The 24,060-nt window shown below is 40.4% G+C and overlaps 1 protein-coding gene across 2 annotated transcripts in view; it reads left to right on the top strand.

Annotated features, from left to right (window-relative positions):
* The window catches only part of LGR5 (leucine rich repeat containing G protein-coupled receptor 5), a 147,213-nt gene that overhangs the window by 102,527 nt on the left and 20,626 nt on the right, over window positions 1-24,060 (top strand). Inside the window, exons 5-13 of one of the 2 annotated variants that reach the window (XM_080660683.1) lie at window positions 487-702; window positions 3,301-3,372; window positions 6,801-6,869; window positions 8,483-8,554; window positions 11,906-11,977; window positions 12,376-12,444; window positions 12,585-12,656; window positions 16,307-16,372; window positions 17,307-17,378. In XM_080660683.1, the coding sequence (XP_080516809.1) occupies window positions 487-702; window positions 3,301-3,372; window positions 6,801-6,869; window positions 8,483-8,554; window positions 11,906-11,977; window positions 12,376-12,444; window positions 12,585-12,656; window positions 16,307-16,372; window positions 17,307-17,378 (780 nt within the window). The remainder of the gene's footprint in view (window positions 1-486; window positions 703-3,300; window positions 3,373-6,800; window positions 6,870-8,482; window positions 8,555-11,905; window positions 11,978-12,375; window positions 12,445-12,584; window positions 12,657-16,306; window positions 16,373-17,306; window positions 17,379-24,060) is intronic. The other variant, XM_080660684.1, reaches the window with a different exon arrangement.

The raw sequence follows: 24,060 nt of genomic DNA, 5'->3' as shown, positions 1-24,060 counted from the left end.
CGTTCCTTTCAAATACTGAAACAATCTTTTCCCAGAGCTTAATAAACAAACCAGTGGATTAGCATGCTCAGTATGTTCAAAACAGTCTGGAGGACAAACAAAAAGGCATGTATTTGGCTTGGGGCGGGAGGGAGAAGAGAGGGTGTCTTTCACTTGGTGTCAGAAAGGAAAACTAAAAGATCCTCACCTGAATCTTTATACCTCCGGGGAGGCCACTTCAGGCATGAAAGCATGCTACCCACAAGCCTGGAAGAGAACCAAGCACCGTGGAATTTTACAGCCGAGGGGACCTCAGGAGCAATGGCTCTCCTCTTGAGTGAGAAAGAGAGCTTAGCAAGAGAGCAAAATGCTCCAGACATCCGAGGACTGTGAGGGCCCTGGGCCCGTCTTACTCATGTTAATCAGCACATGGAGGGTTTTCTTGCAAGGCTCTGTGTTTGCCTGGGCTCTGCTCTCTTCTCCATTCTTGCTTGCTTTCTCCCCCAGGCGGCTAGATGCCAACCACATCAGCTACGTTCCCCCCAGCTGTTTCAGTGGCCTGCACTCCCTGAGGCACCTGTGGCTGGATGACAACGCTCTGACGGAAGTCCCTGTCCAGGCTTTCAGAAGTTTATCAGCACTGCAAGCCATGACCTTGGCCCTGAACAAAATACACCACATACCAGACTATGCCTTTGGAAACCTCTCCAGCTTGGTAGTTCTGTAAGTTCTATTGATTGTTTTTTTTTTCTCTCTCTCTCCCTTTTAACAATTTCTAAACTCACTCTAAGACCTTGACCTTAAAGTGCTGGCCCTTCAAACCTTGAATAGGGAGATTTTAAGGGTGGAAAACACCCTGAATCCCTCCCCAAAATGACTTATAAGTGTTCTAATTGTATAAAAGATGAAACAACATTTATGGAACACCTGCTAAGTGCCAAGTACTGCTGGGCATTCAAAGATAATAAAATATGACCTCTGCCCATTGTATATTGTACAAGTAACCACCACACAGTACAATCAGTAAAAATGCCTTATTTCTGATAATAACTTATAATTCAGGTCAAATTGAAATATGCCATATATATATATATGCCTAAGCGACCATTAGGACTGAATGACTGGAACAACCAGAATGACCAGCAGACCAGTCACTATGACACGTACTGACCACTGGGGGCAGACACTCAATGCAGGAGCTGCCCCCTGGTGGTCAGTGTACTCCCACAGCCAACCTCCCGTGGCCCCTCCCCCTGGCCAGCCAGCCCCCCCAGATCAGCCCTGATGGTGATAGCCAGCTGGCCAACCTCCTGGGGTCCCTACCCTCAGCCAGACAACCCCTCCCCCATAGGCCTCTATCACTGGCCAGGCCAAGGGATCCCACCTGTGCACAAATTCGTGCACTGGGCCTCTAGTTATTTCATAAATACTCTTGGCCTAGCTGGTTTGGCTTAATGAATAGAGCATCAGCACATGGAATGAAGGGTCTGGGTTCAATTCCAGTCAAGGGCATGTATCTTAGTTGCAAGCTCGATCCCCAGCCCTGGTTGGGGCACATGTGGGAGGCAACCAATCAATGTCTCTCTCACATGAATGTTTCTCTCTATATATCCCTTCCAACTCTCTCTAAAAATCCATGGGAAAATATCCTTGGGTGAGGATTAACAAATAAATAAATACTCTTGAATCCCTACCAAGGAAAGAGAAGCAAGAATGATCCTGAGAGTGAGCTATGCATGTCTATGCCTCCCCACCATATGTCTAGGTTCCATTGTTTCAGTAAATCAAAATAACTCTCAATTAATAGTTTGAAAAATAACCAGTCTTCTGTAAGAGTGTAGAAATATGCCCCATGTATATAAAATGTCAGTTGATGCTGATAGAGGAAAATAGCAGCTGCTCACAAGGCTGTAAGATCAGTTCGTGGAAGAACCTGGATCAAGGCCTCTTCTGCACTATTTCTCCCTTCACTTCACGCCAACCCCCCCCCCCCCCCCACCGCTCACCACTGCCTCCAATCATTCCACTTTACTTGACTGCATGTCTGTCTTTTGCATTGTATACTACTGTGAGAGCTCACCAGCTTTTTATTCTTTTTTTTTAGGTTCCCCTCAATCCCTTTCCCCATGTGTTGCATGTAGAAGATCCTCAATAAATATTACATATATCTCATATGAACCCAATGCATATATATTAGAATAAGAACCTTAGCCTGAAAGAATAACAAATTTTGGGTGATATTAACATCTTTCTAAACTGAATTTTACTTACAAACATGGTGCTAGGGACATGCCAGAAGCTGGATAGGTGCTTTGTTTTCTCTTCCACTAGAGCAGTGGTTTTCAACCTTTTTCAGCTCATGGCACACATAAACTAATTACTAAAATTTTGGGCCACACCAAAAATTATATTTTTGCCGATCTGAGAAAAATATATGTATAATTTTGATTCACTCACACTGACGGCTGTTGTGTTTGCTATGGTCGTTTTATTAGTTGACAATCTAAGTGCCCCTGACTAAATAGTCAGGTATTATGTGTTTTAAAAATTCTTGCAGCACACCGGTTGGAAATCACTGCACTAGAGGGAATAGATTTACAGAGAGCCAGCTATTCTTTTTCACGCTATCTTCCTTAAGCTCATTTTCCAAAAATCTCTTTGGGACTTGATCCAGTTTTCAGTTATGCACACAATTGCTCTCATTGGCTTTGACCTCACTCACTTATCATTGAGCCAGTGGTGATAATTATACACACTAATAGTGTGTCAAGATAACTAATCTTCTTGGGCAGCCAAAATATATGATCATCATTTTCTGCAGTCAAAATTGCTGTTTTCTCTTACCCTGTGGCCCTACCCTGAAAATGTACTCATCATAAGCCATCAGCTTCAACAAAAGATGTACTGATACACCAGGACCTTTCCTCCACCCTCCATTTGTCAATAAGGGTCAATATCTTTCTTATCACCCTACCTCCAAAAGCTATGCTAATTAACCCATGTTGGAAAATATGCTGAACAACCACACTGAACAACCTGGATTTATTTTTATCAATCATGTTGCTCATATTATAACACACTACCTGATATCTCAACCTGAAAGGTAAAACTGTGATTGCCTATTAAATTCTAAGGTATAAAATCATCTATGGCAAGAGTGAATGGAGCACATAACCTTTTTACAAAACGTTAAACAAAGCATTTCCTGTATATAACTAGTGCATTCTTTAATTTAAGTTTCTTTGGATTTAAGCAATTAAAATATGCCTAAGTTTCTATGTGCAGTGCGCCTTGCTGACTGTCTGTAATGTTCTCCTGCAGGCATCTCCATAACAATAGAATCCACTCTCTGGGAAAGAAATGCTTTGATGGGCTCCACAGCCTAGAGACTTTGTGAGTTGACCTTTTATTTGTTTCCCTTTTTTCAGTGTTTTCCTGAGTATTCTGAAGGAATCAAAACAGCCTTAAAGTTAAGATTGCTGTTTGGTTTGGTTAATTGCCTGAGCTTTAAACAGATATTCACTGCAGCTTTATCTTACACACAAACACACACCTGGCAAAGCTAAACAAGATTTTATCTTGATCTAATAAGAGTGATAAATTAGTTAGAATCATTATAAGCTAAAGGAGATGCTTTCCACTGAGCAGAGACTATGTGTTTGGGAATGTGTATTCTGTCGAGAATAAGGATGGGAGGGGGCTAATGGGAGAGGGGGAATGAGAGATGTCTGTAATAATATCAACAATAAAAAATACATTTAAAAAAAGAATAAATTCTTTATTGTCCAGGATGCAGACCAAGCTGCAATCTGAGATGAACAGGTGTCTCATTAGGAAACAGCAGGGTTCATGCTAAAAACAACTCTAAAGACTAACAAGTTATGGTGGCTACCACGTATTGAGTATATCCATAGTCAAATATGGCACTGGACATTTGGCACACTTTCAATTAATCCTACAACCATCCTATGAGAGCAGACATTACTCTCCCATCTTAGGTCTAGTGCTATTAAGGATTTTACCAACATTACATAGCTAGTCAATAGCATAACTGGGATTTGCTTCCTTCTCTAGTTTGACTTCAAAATCCACGTTCACTACTACATTCTACTTCCAAAGAAAAAGTCAAAAATTTAGTTTTGAGTTGTTACCTGTAATAAAACTAGAGCCCAGCCAGCTGACTGTAGCCTAGAGCAGTGGGGGGCAAACTCATTAGTCAACAGAGCGGCAAACCATGGCTCGAGAGCCGCAGTTTGCCGACCACTGGCCTAAAGTGTATCCCAAAGCCACTTGGAGACGGGCTTCTTATGGGCCACACACCTGGCTGAGCCCTTTCCCAGGTGAGGAGCTGCTCTTCATTGCCCTGTTGAGTGGGAGAGACATAGTGAGGGTGGGGTGACAGGCAGTGCAGGTTCTGAGTGTGCTGGGAGAGGAGGGTGGTTCCAGCTGTGTCCCAACTCAAACCTCATGTTTTTACTACTCAAGCACAATAAACCACACAGGGCCACTGAATCAACAATGCTGTCTGTGACAGGACTGCAAAGGGGATAACCAGAGACCACCTCTGCTGTGGCCTTGGAGCCCATTATTCATTTGCATACAGAGCTTAATAATTTGCACATGATCAATTGAACTTCCAACCAGCTCTGCATCCACCAATTTCCTTCCAGACCATCTATTGTTTGTGGTCTTCTTGAGGCCGATCAGCAATAACAGCTCTCCTTCCTGGGTTACTTAAGTCACTCTGTGTTTCCTCCTAGAAGGGAGCAATCATCCTCATAAGGAGATGCCAAAGATGAACTTGTCCAGGCAGAACTTTGATGTCAACTCAATGGCATAGGCAAGCAGTTTCCATCGGCTGCTAGGAAAAATTAGAACTTCCCCGTTATCTACACAGAGCTGGGTGGGGGAATCTTAGCAATGGAAAGCACCTTCGGTCCTTTTCAACTCAACAGGAACAAAAACAAGATGGGCTTTGATGGGTATTCCCGTAAATAGTCTCCCCCACCCCCTCATGTTTAGGTGAGGACCCAGGATTGCATATAAATACCATGGAATAAAACATTTTAGGAGAAACATCTTATTGACCCCCTCCCCTCCCCTTGCCAGGGCTGAGGATCAGTCAATTGGTTACTCCCAACGTCTTCCTTTCTCTCACTAGAAATCCAAGTAATTTATAAGGACCCAGTACTTTTTTAATCAAAACAGAGCATCTGGAGAGATTTACAAACAGGAAGAAAATTTATGTCCACAAAAGACCCAAGTTTCCTGCCTGCAGTATAGCTTAAGGATGGTTTGTGTCAGACAAGTAGGAATCTTGATTCATGTTTAACTCAGTTAAATTATCTCTCTCTTAAAATTAAATAGCAGTTCTTTTCCACAGAGGAAGATCTAACCACATCTGATTGCCTGACCAAAAGGTTTTTCTGTGTCATCTGGGAAATCTGCCATTCCCAGAGATCAGGAGGCAATTACTTTTTCATACAAAGATGTAGCTATAAGGTGGAGTAAATCTATAAAGCTCGTGTGAGTAATGGAATTGAAAAGCCATTTGTGTCATAACAAATAGGGAAATTAATGATTTGAGATTGTTTGGCTATCCCATCTATGTGCATGAAAAATAATACAGAGCTTTGCCTCACAGACCAACGAAAACATCATACTTCTGATCTGAATCACTATTTGTGTCCCTGAGAAAATTCTAGACCTAATGTTCTTCCTGAGAGTACCCTGCACATATAAACCTCTCCAGAAGCAGGCTGTCATCCGGACCTCAGGCTGTGAGGGTTAGAGGCACTCCCCAGGAGCCAGGGACAAAGCAGCTCTCCCAGAGGTCCTGTCAGGCAAGACACTAAAAAGCAGGGGGAAGAAGAAAATGGAGGAGGGAACAAGAAAGGGCATGTGATTCAGGAGCCCAGAGTAGTGCACGTACAATCTGGCAGCTTAGTGAGCTAGGCTCAGGTGAAGAGCCACTTTAGCAAGCTTTTAACACTTGGCCAAGCATCCCTCCTACTTGGACATTGACACTGCTCTATGTCCCCTCCCTTTTTTGAAATGCCCCTGTGCCATTGAGCCTTGACTCTTTGAAATTACTCATGATCAATCTAATGGCCATTTTTTTTAATATATTTTATTGATATTTCACAGAGAGGAAGGGAGAGGGATAGAGAGCTAGAAACATCGATGAGAGAGAAACATCGATCAGCTGCCTCCTGCACGCCTCCTACTGGAGATGTGCCCGCAACCAAGGTACATGCCCTTGACCGGAATCGAACCCGGGACCTTTCAGTCCGCAGGCCGACGCTCTATCCACTGAGCCAAACCGGTTTCAGCCTGATGGCCATTTTAATGCAGAGACTTGTAGAATGGTGGTGATCAACAAGCCAAGAAAACCTCTCTCCATAAAGAGAAGGAATGAGCCCTGGTTGGTGTTGCTCAGTGGTAGGAGCGTTAGCCTGGGAACCTAAGGGGTCTCGGGTTTGATTCCAGTCAAGGGCATGTACTTGAGTTGTAGGTTCGCTCCCCGTCGTGGTTGGGGCACCTGTAGGAGGCAACCAATTGATGTGTTTCTCACGTCGATGTCTCCTCTCTCTCTCTCTTTCTCTCTCTCTCTCTCTACCTCCCTCAATCCCTCCATATTGCTGAAAAAGCAATAGAAAAAACATCCTCAGGTGAAGATTAACCAAAAAGAAAATAGAGAAGGAATGAGAATTTTCATCAGTGATACTGGTCCATTGAAATAACATGTTAACTTTCCTAGTAATTGTAATATATATGAACCTGTAAATAAAAAACTGAAAATACTATGTACTTACTTTCAGAGATTTAAATTATAATAACCTTGATGAATTCCCCACTGCAATCAGGACGCTCTCCAACCTTAAAGAACTGTAAGTATTTAGGACAGATTTGATGGGAGATTCTATTCTTGGTTAATTTATTTTTTTTTTAAATGTGACTTATTAGAAAAAAATTTTAATTCATATAAATGACAATTAAGTACACTTGAAATATACTGTAATTGATTCTATCATCAGCAACCATCAAATAATCTTTTAAAATTTATAATGGATTTCTCTAATATATGTATATTAGAAAAAATATATACATATTTCTCTAAGCCATACTTCTTTCCTAAGACACGTTTCCCCAATATTTATATACTTTATAGATTTGTGCAGAACTGTAATGGAATTCAGTTATTTGCTGAGCATTTTGAAAAACATTTCTAGGCTGCATAGCAACCTAGAATAAAATGCATGTGCCTAGTGCAGTGCTAGATGCTTTCACATACGTTATTTCACATTCTTTAAATACTTCATGACTCTTGTTTAATTAAAAAACACAATTTTACTAAAGTAGAGCTAACCTTCAGCTATTAGGTTGTATATATTCTTTTACATACTATAATTAGTTTTTCACTGTACCAAAAAAAAAAAAAAAAAAAACTATGTAAACAATGTGCTAACACTTGGAAAGGAAAATAAGCCTAGAGCCTATTTTCCTGGCAGAGAGAAATAAGTCACACAGCTAAAGGAGGTAGACTGCATGGGCTTGTTTATAAAAAAAAAAAAAAAAAAAAAAAAACCTTCAGGAGGTTCTGCCTTGGGAAAACCCACTGTGGCCTAACTGGGAAGTCATGGTTGTTTATGGCGAGGCTGACCAATGACTGCCACTCATCTCATCCACAGGCCCACATAGGACCCAAAGACCTTTGACTGTGCCCCTCTGCCATTCAGACAACATTAGCATCAACAGATGAGAATCAATTCGTTATTACAGACTCACTGAGCACCTTCCTTCAGATCAGGAAATTTTGTTCTCATAAGGAGATGACTTAAATCTCTACCTCACTGCAGCTTACATCCATTTTCTCTTCTCCTAGCTTCAAATGGGGTCATAGATATCTCCATAGATGCTTCCCTCTGTCTCAAGTTGTTACACAACAGTGCTCTATCAGATATTAACAGATGGATTTTCTTTAATAACATTAGATTGTAAGTTCCATAAAGCACAATTATTACTTTCAGATTCTTTATTTCTCTTTCAAGATGACAGCCTGTGATTTCTTTTTCTCCTAGAGAAGTGGTCGGCAAACAGCTGCTCTGTTGACTAATGAGTTTGCCAACCACTGTCATATATTACCCTTTACCTCTTTGCACACAATATGCCACAATTGCCTAATCCTCACAGCTGCCAACTACACGGTAACTTTTAGTCTAGTCCAGTGGTCGGCAAACTCATTAGTCAACAGAGTGGCAAACCGCAGCTCGCGAGCCGCATGTGGCTCGCAAGCCGCAGTTTGCCGACCACTGTCCTAGAGAGTGAGGGCACATAAGTTTCAAAATGCATAGAGGAATTTAACCTGAGCTTCTAGTTACTAAAGGTAATTGCCATGGGGCAAGAAGTGCTGGTAATTGCCATGGGGCGAGAAGGTGAGGGCTAATAAATAAATTTATCCCACACAATATTTCCTACAAAAATTTTTTTCTTCTCTTTCTAGAGGATTTCACAGCAACAATATCAAGTCGATACCTGAGAAAGCATTTGTAGGCAACCCTTCTCTTATTACAATGTAAGTGGCCGTGGTTCTTTTTTATTTTCCCATCCTGAAATAGAGCAGGCATTGCTCTTTTAAACATAATACAATGAATGGTCTATATGTGCCCAAGTTTTTTCTCAGTCAATGTAAGACTCAATACAGAGAAATATGTAGAGAGGTGTTTTGCCAGGTTTTAGCTAAATGATGAAATAATATAAAAGATTTGCTTTTCTAGGACCTTCAATATGCATTGCATCGTGCTTTATATCTTCAGATGCCTTTTCTCACTTCACAATAATCTTGTGAAATGCTTTGCTTCTCTCTATTTTATAAGGAATAAAACTGATTTTTAAAATGAATCCAAGTGTACTAGAAATGTAAATTGTTATATGCAAATAGAAGTCCTTTACAACAATAAACTTCAGCCTAAGTTGATGGTGGGGAATGGGAATACTGTTTTATGCTATCTGTATACCCACTGATTGTCAAGCCAACCATGAAGTCACATTTATACAATTATAAGCTAAGTTGTAATTCTAGAAATATGCATATGTTTTAGAAAGGTGTATATGAGGATTTAGGTACCGTAAAAGCATAAAATACTTACAGCTGTAATGAATAATTAATTCTATGTTTCACATTTAGCACAGACATAAGATTGATCATATGTAGATATATAAGAAAATGAAAATATGTTAGTATTGGGCTGGTTCTTAGTTAAAAGGATACCTGGCATATTTGGGACATAGGATTGGACTGAGGTCATGGGTGAAGGTGAAACCAAAATGTGGTGTTCGGAGTCTGAGTTCGTTGTCTCACAGAACCGAAGAATGGATTCACGGACAAAAATGGTTAGCGGAGGCAAAGTTCATTGAGGAATAGACGGACTTCCTGCCGCAGGGGGCAGCAAGAAGGGGACCTAAAGCAGGTTACTGGTGAAGCTTCTTTGTCTCAGGTTCCAAAGTCCCATGCCCCTTAAACTGGTCCTGGAAAAGGTGCACCTGGGGTTCCAAAAGCAGGCCAGTTCCAGAGCTTCTGTTCCAGGTTGCAGCTGTGTGTAGTTCAGCATCCAAGCTAACTGAAGTCCATCAGTCCACGTGTGCAGTCGCATATGGCCACAAGCCACATGGGCACAGGGGAGTATCCCCCCTGTGATAGGAGCCCAGTGCGCCAGAGAGAGAGAAGAGAGTGTGTGCTTCTTTGTCCAGGGGTAAATTCATGCTTGCTAGTTCCTGATTGGTCCTTTCAAAGACTTCTGCCTTAGCAGCATCCTTGGGATTGATTATACACCTCACTGCCTTGTGATTGGCTATCTGCAAATTGCCTGTCTTAGTAGCATCTACACATTTTAAAGCTGAGGTCTCCCGCGCACACCCTTCTTTCCCCACCTACCTGGGTTCCCTGGTTCTAGGTACTTTTGTTTGTTTCTGAGGTGCAGTCAGCAAGTTCTATCCTGTTCACATCTGCACGGTCCTGTTACTCTAGGACTTCCCCACTCTTCTCCCTCTCCCAACGTCCCGTCCAAGGTCCCGTCCCTGACTGCCCAGCCCTTCTGTCTCCTCAAGGCACCTTGAATTTGGAGGTAGAGAGTAAGGACAACTGTTGAACATGACTCTAGGGGCACTTCTTGGCAGAAATCTATCCTGTGCCAACTTGATTGAGAGGCATTCTGGGACTGCGTACCATTTGTCACAAATGAGCTGGAGTCCCAATTAGCCCTGACAACTAAAAGAAAAAAAAATGCCATTCATCATTCCTGAAATGTTCTGACAGTATGTTGGAAAACTAAGGGTTTTTAAGTTTATTGCCAATAAACATTAGTCCTCATTAGAGAGTATTTACATAGTAAGAGGTTGGCAACTTGCATTGCCTTTGCTTCTTTTTCCTAGCAGCTGCAGGACTGGGTGTTTTTTAATCACTCTCTTGATTTGCTAATAATGCTTAAAGGGGACTAACAGCCCCCCAATTATTAGTGCTCCTATCCAATATTTGATGTTGACTTAATCCCTCCTCTCCTTGCTTCTGCTTCTGTTTCCATCTCTTGTCATTGCCATCCCCACCCACGCCCCCTCCCGGGTTCCCACTTTCTGTGAAGGCAAAGGTTTCCTGTATCTATTGGCTACGCAGGCCTTATTTCTACCTCTGCAGTCCCATCCTATACCTAACTTCCCATCCAGCTGCCCATCAGCCTCTCTGCTAGCAATTACCTCTAGATGTGCATCAGGCTAAGGCTCATCTCCCTGCCTCCACCACTGGTAGGGTTGTCTCTCTTGAAACACAGCATCCATATTGTCACTCTCTTGCTATGAAACATGCAGAAACTCGGGATTTTCTATTTACGTTAAATGCACACTCCTTACCCTGACTTTCACAGCCTTCCATGTGGCCCAAGCCAACCCTCCTGATCAGTTCCCCAAAGCTCTACTCAATTACCCTACACATAGTCCAGACCAACTAAGCTAAATTCATAAAATGAATCTTTCCTTGTTTCCTTTGCTCCTATGATGCTATCTCCTCACTATACTTATTGAAATTTTGTTTTCCAGGGTCCATTTCAAATGAAATTTTCCCTGATCTCATGAGGGAACTCTCATCTGAGAACCCTATAGCTCCTTATTTATATCTGTGATGACTCTGCCTATGTATACAAGCATGTGTATCATAGCTGCCCAGGGTACACATGAATATATATGAATATATAAGCGCATAGTGCAAATAAAGAATAATATAATATTATGAGGCAAATTCCATTTTTTAGTCCCTTATGTGTTATGATAAGATTTGACCAGAGGATAGACTCTTCATGTAACATATAAAACTTCACCTTTCTTTAATTAATGATATGCTTGCCAGCACTCTGAATTACCTTTCTGCCACTCACTAGAGTCCACAGATGTTGGAGGCACAGGGAGATTTTTAAGTAATAATGACAGTTCACTTGCTTTTCTCCTTAGTAGCTATCATTCATATCTGCTGTCAGAAATTTTTGATCTCAAATAGTATGAATTTCTTACCAAAAGTCTCATAATATAAGTTAAAACACTTTTGAGGTTGCTTGAAACCACGTAATCGGGAATGTTATATAATACTAGAGGTCCGGTGCATGGATTCGTGCACTGGTGGGGGTCCCTCAGCCTGGCCGGCGCCCTCTCGCAATCTGGGATCCCTAGGGGGATGTCTGCGTTGAGTATCTTCCCCCTGGTGGTCAGTGCCCGTCATAGTGACCGGGCAAACAGTCATTCAGTCATTCGGTCATTCGGTCACTTAGGCTTTTATATATAGAGATAGTATAATCGAAATTACATAAAAACATTGAATGTACTTGTTGAAATTTGCCATTCAAGTTTTTTACTAAGACATTGGTGTTTGGATTTTTTTTTTCAGACATTTCTATGATAACCCAATCCAGCTTGTTGGGAGATCTGCTTTTCAACATTTACCTGAACTAAGAACACTGTAAGTTTTTCTCTGACATATCACTTTCCCCTTGTAGGGTTGCTATAAAAACCAAATGAATATTATAAGTTGAAGTGCTTTGAAAATGGGAATAAAAATTACCCATTTTTGCCTGGACAGCATGGCTCAGTGGTTGACCATTGACCTATAAGCCAGGAGATCACAGTTCAATTCACAGTCAGGGCACATGCCTGAGTTGCGGGCTCAATCCCCAAGGTGGGGCATGCAGGAGGCAGCTGATCAATGATTTCTCTCATCATTGGTGTTTCTATCTCTCTCTCCCTCTCCCTTCTTCTTTGAAACCAATAAAAATATATTTCTTAAAATGTATTTTTAAATTTTTTTAAATTATCCATTTTTATCTCCTCCCAATAATTCCCATATATCCCTCCTTCTAGGACTTTGAATGGTGCCTCACAAATCACTGAGTTTCCTGATTTGAGTGGAACCGCGAGCCTGGAGAGCCTGTGAGTACTTGAGAAGGCTCTTGACTTTGACCAAAACAGGCACTGCTTTTAAAGCCCAACCAGTCTGAATGTCAGTGAATCAAAATATGTCCGTGTGCTGCCTGAATAAAAGAGCTATGTCTGGTTTTGTGTTTCAACAGGACTTTAACTGGAGCACAGATCTCATCTCTTCCTCAAACCGTGTGTGATCAGTTTCCTAATCTCCAAATGCTGTGCGTATCAGTAAGGCAATAACGCTTTGTGGACAGGCAGCTGCCATCTAGGGGTGAAGTGGCAGACGTTATTTCAAAAATCCTTTAAAAGGGGAGAAAGTTCTTTCCTTGCTCTTCTCCAGGAGGTCAGGCTCCTTTGCCCAAGCGGCTCTCTGATGGGACCTTGGTAATGATGGCAGTACACCATGTTTCCAAACCCCAAACGGTCTCCCACTAGAGTCCAACTGGCACACATTTCCTTTAAGAAAATGGATATGAACAAAGCCCAAATAACTTCCTTTCCCCCTCTAAAGGCTTTTCAGAGCAGAAAAAATAGATTAAAAACCCACTATGGATGCCAAAATAAAAAATTAAGCTATCGGATGCACACATACCTTGATAAAGGCAACCAAACATTCTTCCGGTATAGTTGTGGGTGCCATGTTCTAATGTTTCATCTAATGGTTAAACTGTTTGCATATGTTATTTCTGTTGGCTTGGAGCTTTTTTTTCTCTGCCTTTCTTGTTTTATGAAAAGTCGTTTATAGGAACTTGAAGAACTTTGTTTTGACCTTCCATTCTCAGCCCTCTCCCTCAAATCCCACTCAACCCTATTATCGTCCTCTCAAGCATTGTTGGGATGCAGTGAAAGGGCCCTTCATCTTTTGCCATGGTTCTGTTCTCACACAGTAGACATCTGCGGCCATTGAATGCCTGTAATTCCACCATAGGCTTTACCTAGTAGCAGCGCTACAAGCAGCACTACAGATGTTAAGTGGAAGAATGGGAAAGTATGCCGTGGTGATTCTGCCTTCCCCCATTCCCAGCCTGCATGTCACTCCAGGCCACAGTTGCTCAATATACGGAGTTGCAATAACACCATGTGATAGCCTTGGAGTCGGGCATTTATGTTTGAAGGAAAGGGGCAGAACTGGTCTCCGCTTATTCACCCCACCTTGCCCAAGGAGGTAGAGATACAGATGAGAAAACTGAGAACTGGGAAACTTAAGGGCAAGAAAGTAGCAGAGTCCAAATTTTAAACACAAGCAGTTTCATTGAATAACTAGGCAAAAGTGTATGTACAGCAGGTGGTGGAAATCATGGAGCCATCTTAGAATTCTCCCTACCATACACAGAATAGGTATAATTATCCTCATTTCTTAAGGAAACTGGATCAATACCATGACTAGAATTTCACATCCTCTAATTAATAAGTTGGGAGCCAGTATTTAAATTGCATCTGTTGCCTGGCTGGTGTTGCTCAGTGGTTGAGCGTTGACCTGTGAATCAGGAGGTCACAGTTCCATTCCTGGCCAGGTCACGTGCCCGGGTTGCAGGCTCGATCCACAGTAGGGGACGTGCAGGACACACCAGATCAATGATTCTCTCTCATCGTTGATGTTTCTATTTCTCCCTCTCCCTTCCTCTCTGAAATCAATAAAAAATATATTTTAAAATATTAATAATAATAATAATAATAATAAATTGCATCTGTCTTCACTATGTCACACAGTAGATATTAAACCACCCAGGTCTAGAACTGCATTGATGGAGGCTGACTGACAAATTGGTTATGCATAAAGACTCTGGGGTCTGTTTTTCTGGTTCAAGTCCAGTCTCTCTCTATACCAGCACAGTATCTTGAACAAGTTGTTTATTCCTTCTCGATTCTGTTTCCTAATCTATAAAGTAGAGGTGTAATTACTTCCTTCAGAGGATCATCATGAGGATTAAATACCAGCCCCGGGAATATTGCAAACTCTCAGGCAGTGTTAACTCATCATCTTGTTTCTTACTTCCATTATTCTTTCCTCAAGTTGAAACTAGAGAGGCCTGAAAATACACAAATACATTAATAGCAGGATCTTGCCATTTTCAAAGCACTTCAACCTACAATATTGATTTGTTCTTCTCAACAATTCTGCAATATCAGTAAAGCAGGCATCTTCTCATTTAAGGAGAGAACTGAGAAAGATATCAATGCTCTAGCCAATAAGGACAGTGGGGAGGGGGGGGAGGTAAGGGCAGAGGGTGGGGTGGGAACCCGGTGGAGGGGAGCTATGGGGGGAAAAAAGAGGAACAATTGTAATAATCTGAACAATAAAGATTTATTATATTAAAAAAATGCTCTGGCCAGTGTATCAACCAAGTAGATTGAGTTGGAGTTGAGAACAGAATTCAGAGTCCTGACCTCTACTACAGTCTACTTTAGGTTCTAGAAGCAGTATTAAGAGGCTGAATCATCCGTGGGTCCTCGTTACATGAGGGAATTTAACTGCACTTGAGTTGTTTCGCCCCCAACTTGCTTCACCTCCAAGGGAATTACTTGGTTGTGTGTGGGTTTCCCTACTTAGTAGCTGGTGATCTTAGGCAAGTCATTTCACATTGTATGGGGATCATCACAGTGTCTCCCTCATAGAGTGACCACAAGCATTAAATGAAATAGTTCAGGTGGAGCTGTAAACATGGTATCTACATGTAAGAAGTGCTTGGTCAATGTTAACCATGAAAATCATTAGGTAGAAGTTAGGTAGGAGTTGATACTGTGTCTTTTATGAGGAAGAGGATTTTATGCACCCTCTACTATGAGGTACACAGGAAGGTTGTGTCCCCTTGAAGTCTGTGAAGATCAATGAACCAAATTACTATCAGCTTTGATAACATGTGTGTCCATTTTATTTCACTCACTTTTCAAAATTACATATCCTGCTGTTAGTCAGATATACTTGTGGTCAGGTGGGAGGTATGGTTTTGCTATTTTGTTTTTTATTCAGTTTGATCTTTGAAACCTCTATAAACTACAAATCTGTGTTTGCAAACAGCTTTCTCTGAACTATTTATGTGTAGGAAATGAATTGTATTTCTATATAAATTACATTTACCCAATAAATGTAGAATAAAGTGATCAATTAAAGAATAAAATAACTTAAGAGCTTCTTAGTATTGATTGTCTTAGTTGCATAGTGGGGTTCTAGTTTTAAGAATTAAAATCAGGCATAAAAACGTGTTAGCTGATTAGCTGATAACTTCTAAAATATGAGACAAAATTTTTTACATATATATCTATGTTACTTTATCTACCAGATTTCTTTTTCTAAGCTTTCTGCAAATTACCGTGGCTTGTTTTAGATTAGTTATATTTTACTCTAAATATATCCAGATGGTTTTGTTATTCTGTAATTTGTTGAGTTTTGGCTGAAGACTTTCTTAGATTTCCACCCCTCCCTTTCTCTTAGTGATTGATTTCCAAGTTAATGCTATGTTTTGAATTGTTGTTGGGGTTTTATTTTAGTTAATTAAAAAAGAACCAACAGTGATTCTTTCAGCTGTAGATAGCAGCTCTTAGAAACAGAGGCACAATTATTTAATTTGATTTGTACTCATTTCAGTAAGATAATAGCTAGACCATTGTAGATCATTACTAACAAAATATAAATATATTCATTAAGTAAATTATTTAAATCAATTAAAGAAGTATAACAGTTACATTTTAGTAAACATTTGAATCTTCTGCTTAATCCAATAACGGTGACTACCTGCTCCATGTCAAGCTGGAGAAATGTTCAGTGTCAGCCTTTAGAAGATATATCATCTCAAAGGGGAAAGGGAGCATGTTTCCTTACGATTAATATGTAACAGATTTTTTCCCTTTTGTACCTTCTGTTTTTCAGAGATCTATCTTACAACCTGTTGGAGGATTTACCCAGTTTTTCAGTCTGCCAAAAGCTTCAGAAAATGTACGTCTATGGAGTCTCTAAGTCACCTAGCTGAAAATAAAAACCCAAACTCACATATCCAGGAGTCATTGATGTGCTTGGTTCATTGGGGAGACATTTCATGTGTGTTCCCTTCTTACACACAACATGACTGTATGGGATAGCTATGAAGTTGGGAAATACAGATAATACTATTTTACCATGCATTGTATGATAAGTAAACCATTTATTATTTCCTTTCCCCTCCCTCCCCTGCCCCCTGAACTTGGTGTAATAATGAAAACAGTTTGTTTGAGCTTTGGCATTTTGCTAAACTTACATATCCAATAAGTGGTGTGTGTTTTTTTAATTTGGGGGACTTGAGTTTGTTGGTATGTTTGTTTCACAATAGTCATCTTTAGGGTGCCATGTTTGTCATATCTGAAGTGCCATTGGTGCTACTTACACATGAAACACTTTAGAAGTCCTTTCTTAAAATTGCCACCTCCATAAAACATCAGCCTATTGCTTTATACTCTACTTTGGTTTTGATCAAAATAATATTAACCATCTTAATTTTTCTCTGAATGCCTTCGGAAAATTAAGGGAGAAAGAAATAATCTATCTTTGAAAGGCAGTTTTGAAACTCCTGAAGACCCTAAAATACAAGAAAGGCTCAGAAGGCAGAGCTAGGAGAGGCATTCTCAAAGTATTTCAATGAAGATGGCATTTGGGATACAGTTTTATGTTCACCCCAAAGAACTAGCTGCTTTGAAAGAGAGACAAACAATACTTGTTTAAATGTGTAAATTACAATGTTCTTTTTTAAACAAAAAAAAATTTTCAAGGTCACTTGATAGTCAATTTCATGTGTTTCTTTGATTGAGGGCAGGTATTCCCTCTGTAAAAGTTCTTAGAAGACTAGTCTTTGAAACCAGTGACTTTGAAATCAATCTTTGGACCTCTGTCATTTCAGAGACCTGCGACATAACGAAATCTATGAAATTAAGGTTGACACTTTCCAGCAGTTGGTTAGCCTCCGATCTCTGTGAGTATTGCCTCCCAGCACCTTCCCCATCATAGAGCACTTTTTTTCTTTCTTGGGTCTTTCTTTAATAATGTACTTTCCCTGTATATGCATAATGTGGGCATGTATTTGCTATGAAAAGGCAAATATTTTGCTAGTGATCATTTCCAGAAATAAATTCAAAAGTTGTAAATTTGCAATATGCTCTCTGCCAGTCAGCAGATCTGAAACTTTGGTAAAGAGGAAGGAGGCGACTCTGTGAATAACTGACAAAATGTGTTTCTGTTTATGGCCTGGAATTGTCAGGGATTGTTTTGTATACAAAGGTGAGATGACCACACAATTCTTCCTGCCCATTTTTTCTGGTTAAACAGTTTTTCTTTCTTCTTTTTTAATTATATTCTTATTTTTCAATTACAGTTTATACACATTATTATATTAGTTTCAAGTATACACCCCTGTGAGTAGACATTATACAACTTACTAAGTGATTATCCTGATAAATGTCATAACCATCTGACACCATACATAGTTATTACAATATTATTGATTATTTTCCCTGTGCTCTACTTTACTCCCATGACTATTCTGTAATAACCAATTTGTACTTAATTCCTTCACCTTTTTCAACCACTCTCTCAACTGCTTGCCCATCTAACAACTGTCAAAATGTTCTTGTATCTATGAGTCTTTTACTGTTCTGTTTGTTCATTTCTTTTGTTTTTTAGATTCAATTGTTAATAGATATGTATTTATTGCCATTTTATTGTTCATATTCTTTATTGTTGTTTTTTCTTCTTCTTAAAAAAGACACTTTAACATTTCACGTAATATTGGTTTGGTGGTAATTAACTCCTTTAGCTTTTTCCTGTCTGGGAAGCTCTTTATCTGTCCTTCGATTCTAAATGATAGCTTTACTAGGTAGAGTAATCTTGGTTATAGGTCCTTGCTTTTTTCATCACTTTGAATATTTCTTGGCACTCCCTTCTGGCCTACAAAGTTTCTGTTGAGAAACCAGCTGACAGTCATATGGGTGTTCCCTTGTAGGTAACTGTTTTTCTCTTGCTGCTTTTAAGATTCTCTTTGTTTTTAACCTTTGGCATTTTAATTATGATGTGTCTTGGTGTGGGCCTCTTTTTTTTATCTAAATAAATTCTTCTCTTTCTTTTTTTTAAATTCTTTATTGTTTAAAGTATTACATATAGTATTACATATGTCTTCTTTTTCCCCCATTGAGCTCTGCCCAACCACCCCCAACCCCCAGCACATGCCCTCACCCCACTAGTGTCTGTGTCTGTGTCCATTGGTTATGCTTATATGCATGCATACAAGTCCTTTGGTTGATCTATTACCCACCTCCCTCCCCTGCCTTCCCTCTGAAGTATGACAGTCTGTTTGATGCTTCTCTGTCTCTGGATCTATTTATGTTCAACAATTTATGTTGTTCATTATATTCCGGTGTGGGCCTCTTTGGGTTCATTTTATTTGGGACTCTACACTTCCTGGACTTGTATGTCTATTTCATTCACCAAGTTGGGGAAGTTTTCTGCCATTATTTTTTCAAATAGGTATTCAAGTTCTTTCTCTCTCTATTCTCCTTCCAGCACTCTCATAATACAAATGTTGTTTTGGTTGAAGTTGTCCCAGAGGCTCCTATACTATCTTCACGTTTTCTTACTCTTTTTTCTTTTTACTGTTCTGACTGGGTATTTTTTGCTTCTTTATATTTCAAATCACTGATTTGCTTCTCAGTTTCATCTACACTACTGTTGATTGCCTGTGAATTATTTTTCATTTTAGTTAGTATATCCTTCATTTCTCACTGGTTCTTTTTTATAGTTTCTATGTCCTTTTCATGCCGTTGAATTCTCACTAAATTCCTTGATGTTCTCACTAAGTTTCTTGAGCATCCTAATAACCGTTGTTTTGAACTCTGTGTGGTAGTTTGCTTGCCTCCATTTCATTTAGTTCTTTTTTTTTTTTTTTTTTTTTTTTTTTGAGATTGCTCTTTCATTTGGGACCTGTTTCTTTGTCTACACATTTTGTCTGCTTTCTTGTGTCTGTTTCTGTTATTATGTAGAGCTGATACATCTCCTGAAATTTGGTAGAATGGCTTTGTGTAATAGGTGTCCTGTAGGGCCAAGTGGCACAACCTCCCCCATCACCTGGGCTGGCCACTCAAGGTGCACACCTGTGTAGGCTGTGTGTCCTGACCTGTCGTAGTTGAGCCTTGATTGCTGTTGGAGTCACTGGGAGGGATTGACCCCAAGCTGATCAACTTCAAGGATCAGCAGTGACTACAGTGGATAAGCTGCTATATAGGAGTCTACCCTACATAGCAGGGTAGAAGCAGAAAAGTAACATGATTCCATTTCTACTCAAGAAAGAATCTCTTTGGAGAATGAGATGAATGGGTAGAGACTGATGGTAGAAAGACTGTTTAGGAGAATGATATGATAATCCAGGTGAATGATTCCATGGGCCTGTGGTAGAAGAGTAGATGAAATGGAACTGGCAGAGTTTGGTGAGTGACTAGAGGTCTAAGGGGCAGGAGGAATTCAGGGGACTCAGACATGCAGCCTTCAGAGTATGTGTCACATTCTATTGGCATCTTTGAGAGGCATTTGGGTAGTGGAGTGCTAAATTGCATTGTATACAAATAGAGGAGAGTATATTAAGTTGGTGCTTATATAGTATAAAGAAAAATTGCAAACAGATATATAAAGGAGAAATTGGTGAGGGTTATTGTCTAAGCCATAAAATTGGAATGATTAACTTTTTTCCCATTTTTACACTTTCATGTACTCTCTGGTCAGATAATTATGTGACCCAATCTAACTCAACTTTAATAAAATAAACCCTTTAATAAATTAAATCAGCTTTTGTTTGGGATTGGAGAGATACCTCTATATTGATATATCTTTCCCCAGGGACCTTCAGAAGTGGGCCCAATTTTCAGTTTCTTATCTTCCCTCTTTAGGTTTTCCAGGAGCCTTGGCATGGTTAGAATTCTAGCCTTGACTTGTGTCTTGTTATCTATGTGGCATTTTGAGCTCCAGAGTCTTTATCGGTAACTTGAGTGGAATGTAGAAATGAATGTGAAAGCTCAGTGAAAGCTGAAAAATCACATGTGCACTATGCATTATTAGTATTTGGGGGATGTCATCAGATTGGAAGCCATGGAAATAATGATAAGATCAGAAAGCTCCGGATATGGAAAGATAATGATGATATTCTATTAAAAGCTGATTGAGACCCTAAAAACCTAAATTTTGATTTAGTTAGTTAGTTTGATATTTATTCATCCATTTACTTATTTAACAAATAATTACCGAATATCTTAAATGGACATGGAGCTCTGCTGGATGCTGGGGATTAGAGAGCAAATATGCACACAATCTTTGTCCTTGTACAGTTTAGTGAGTGAGATAAAAAATAATAAAAGAATCAAACTAATAAATGTAAATTCATAACTATGATAAACACTTTGAAGGAAAGGACTATGTTATTACTAGAGGCCCAATGCAAGAAATTCGTGCAAGAGGAGGCCTTCCTTCCTCCGGCTGCCAGCACCGGCTTCCCTCTGGCACCCGGGACCTGGGCTTCCCTCGCAGCCCCAGCTTCATCTACAAGGTCATCTGGAAGGACATCTGGTCTAATTAGCATATTATGCTTTTATTATTATAGATAAGAGTACATAAGAAGGGATTGGAGTGTTTGACCTGTTGAGCAAGGTCAGAGTCAAGGAAGTGGTGGTTGCTGTTGGACTTGAAGTTTAGGAGTTAGCAAGATACATAGAAGAGAAAGTACGAGTATTCCAGGCCCAAGGATGACCATCTGCAAAAGTCTTAAGGCAGAGGAAGAATATCTGGAAGTCAGGGCGCAAAGAGAAAGTGGGACATCAGATGGGGTTGAGAGACATGTAGGGTCCCGACTATGTGGCCATGGTAAAAATTCTGGCCTTCATCCCAAGGACAGTGGAGAAGCCATTGAAGGGCAATGATATAATAATGAGGATACTATATCCCAGCGAGCAGGTAATATTTGAGCAGAGTTGGCCTTCATCATGCTTCAGATCAGCAAGTTGAATCCTCTATTTTCTAACATTATGTTTACAGAAAAGACTAACTTAATGTAAACTTTTCAATACAAAGAAGAATTTGTAAGTTTATGCCTAGAAGTGCATTATCAAAATGGCACTGAATATCATTCCAGGTCGCATTTTAAAAAACCATCAGACTATGTCTGTCTACTCAGTGAACAATGGTGGCTATTTTGCAGAAGTCACTAGGATAAAAATGAGCCAAGTTTGGTTTTGAGTTACACCCACTAAATATTCATTTTTAAAAAGTATTGGTTTATCCAAACAATTAAATTCCTACCTCAATTGAGAAGATAAATTTCAGTAAAATCCTAAAAGAACAAAAGGGAAAGCCTTATAGGTATGTAGAGAATATATTTTGTGCAGTAGGGCCAGGAAAAGCAAAGGCCTGAGGTGGGAGTAGGCACAAGTGTTCAAGGAGCAGCAAAAAGGCCAGTGTGGCTGGAGCAGAGTAAGGGAGCAGAAAACTGGCAGGAAATGTAGGAAGAAAAATAAGTGGGGAAGATGTTATCAAGCCTCCTAGGATATGGTGAGGAATTTAACATTGACTCTGAGATAAAAGAACAACAGAGGGTTTTGGACAGAGAAATAATATCATCTGACTTTTATTTAAATAGGCTCCCTCTCACAGCTGTGTTGAAAATAGACTGAAGAGAGACAAAGCTAAAAGCAGGGAGATAGTTAGGAGGTCATTGCAATGGTCTGGGCAGGGAATGAGCAGGACTTGGGCCATGGTAGAAGCAGTGAAAAAGGTGAGAAATGGCCTCAGGCTTTGCTGATGAATTGAATGAATCAAGGATGCCTTCCTGGTTTTTGTTCTGAAAACTAGAAGCATATAATGACTATTTCTGAAAGAGGAAAGACTGTTGGAGAGAAATCTCAATTTTGAACATGTTGAGTTTGAAATGTCTGCTAGTCTCCACTGTGGAAAACTTTTTTAAAACTAAATATTGTCTGTCTCTCTTAACAAAAAAAACTGATTGCTATACTGTTAACAAAGACTCTGCCTCTTTCCTTGGTCTTAGCAAAGATTCTGACCATGCAGTCAGATTAAGTTATTCTCCTACTTAAAACTATCTGATGGCTTTCCACTGAATTTAGAATAAATCTAAATTCCTTGCCACAATCTCCAAGACCCTTCCATGCGTCTTACCTGCCCAACTTACCTGGTAACACCCTCCTCTTCGTTCATTATACTACTACTAGAAGCCCAGCGCACAATTGAAATCCCGGGAGGAGGCACCACGCCTCCAGCTGTGCGAGGAGGCACACCATGGGAGTCAGGTCGGACCAGTGCTGCGGGAAGCCAGGACCCATGCCTGACTTCTGCCCCAGGCCCCCCCCGACTCCCCTGCCTGTGTCTGCTCCGGGCCACCGGAGCCACGGCACGGGCTCGGGTAGGGCCCCTGTCTCTGTCTCCATCTCCTCTCCAGGCCTCACCTGCATGCGTAACCTCCTCCTGTCTGGTTGTGACCCATTATGGCGTCCCGGCCTAATTTGCATATTACCTCTTTATATACACTGAGTGGCCAGATTATTATGATCTCCAAACACATAATAACCTGGCCACTCAGTGTATATCCTATATAATAAAAGGCTAATATGCAAATTGTCCCCTCAACCACGAGTTTGACCAGCAGGCAGGGGCCAGCCAACCACCCATGTCCCCTCCCCCTGGCCAGGCTGGCCGGACCCCACCCATGCACGAATTCATGCACCAGGCCTCTAATATATATATATTGAGTGGCTAGATTATTATGCGTTCAGAGATGATAATAATTTGGCCACTCAGTGTATATAGATAGGGGCCTTATTTCTGTGTCTTGAACATGCCAAGATCATTTTGGCCTTAGGGACTTGCTGTTTGCTGTTGCCTCTTTCTGGAGTACTCTTCCCACTTTTTTTTGTACCAGAGACTGGGTGTGATCATTCAGATTGCAGCCCAGGTGTTATCCCCTCAGAAAGTTCTTTTGTGTCCTAGCTGGTTTGGCTCAGGGAATAGAGAGTCAGCCTATGAACTAAAGGGTCCCAGGTTCAATTCCAGTCAAGGGCACATGTCTAGGTTGCAGGTTCAGTCCCCAGTAGGGGGCATGCAGGAGGCAGCCAATCAATGATTCTCTCTCATCATTGATGTTTCTATCTCTCTCTCCCTTTCCCTTCCTCTCTGAAATCAATAAAATATATACTTTTAAAAAAACAAAGTTCTGCCCTGGCTGGTTTGGCTCAATGGGTAGAGCATCAGCCTGTGGACTGAAGGGTCCCGGGTTCGATTCCAGTCAAGGGCACATGCTTGGGTTGTAGGCTCTATCCCCAGCAGGGGGCGTGCAGGAGGCAGCCTATCAATGGTTCTCTCTCATCGTTGAGGTTTCTATCTCTCTCCCCCTCTCCTTTTCTCTCTGAAGTCAATAAAAATACACTTTTTTTAAAAAAAAAAAGCAAGTTCTTTTGTAATTGTTATCATTATCTTCATAGTCCTTGCATCATCTGAAATCATTCATTCATTTATTTACACATTCACTTATTGTCTCCCTGCTCCCTCCCCAACAAGGTATCTTATCTGACTTGTTTGCCACTGTATTCTCATCATTTAATACAGTGTCT

Source organism: Plecotus auritus (assembly GCF_963455305.1).
Source record: "Plecotus auritus genome assembly, chromosome: 3".
NCBI classification, from domain to species: Eukaryota; Metazoa; Chordata; class Mammalia; order Chiroptera; family Vespertilionidae; genus Plecotus; species Plecotus auritus.
Note: the sequence above shows the minus strand (reverse complement) of the source record. Positions and strands in the feature narration are given on the sequence as shown.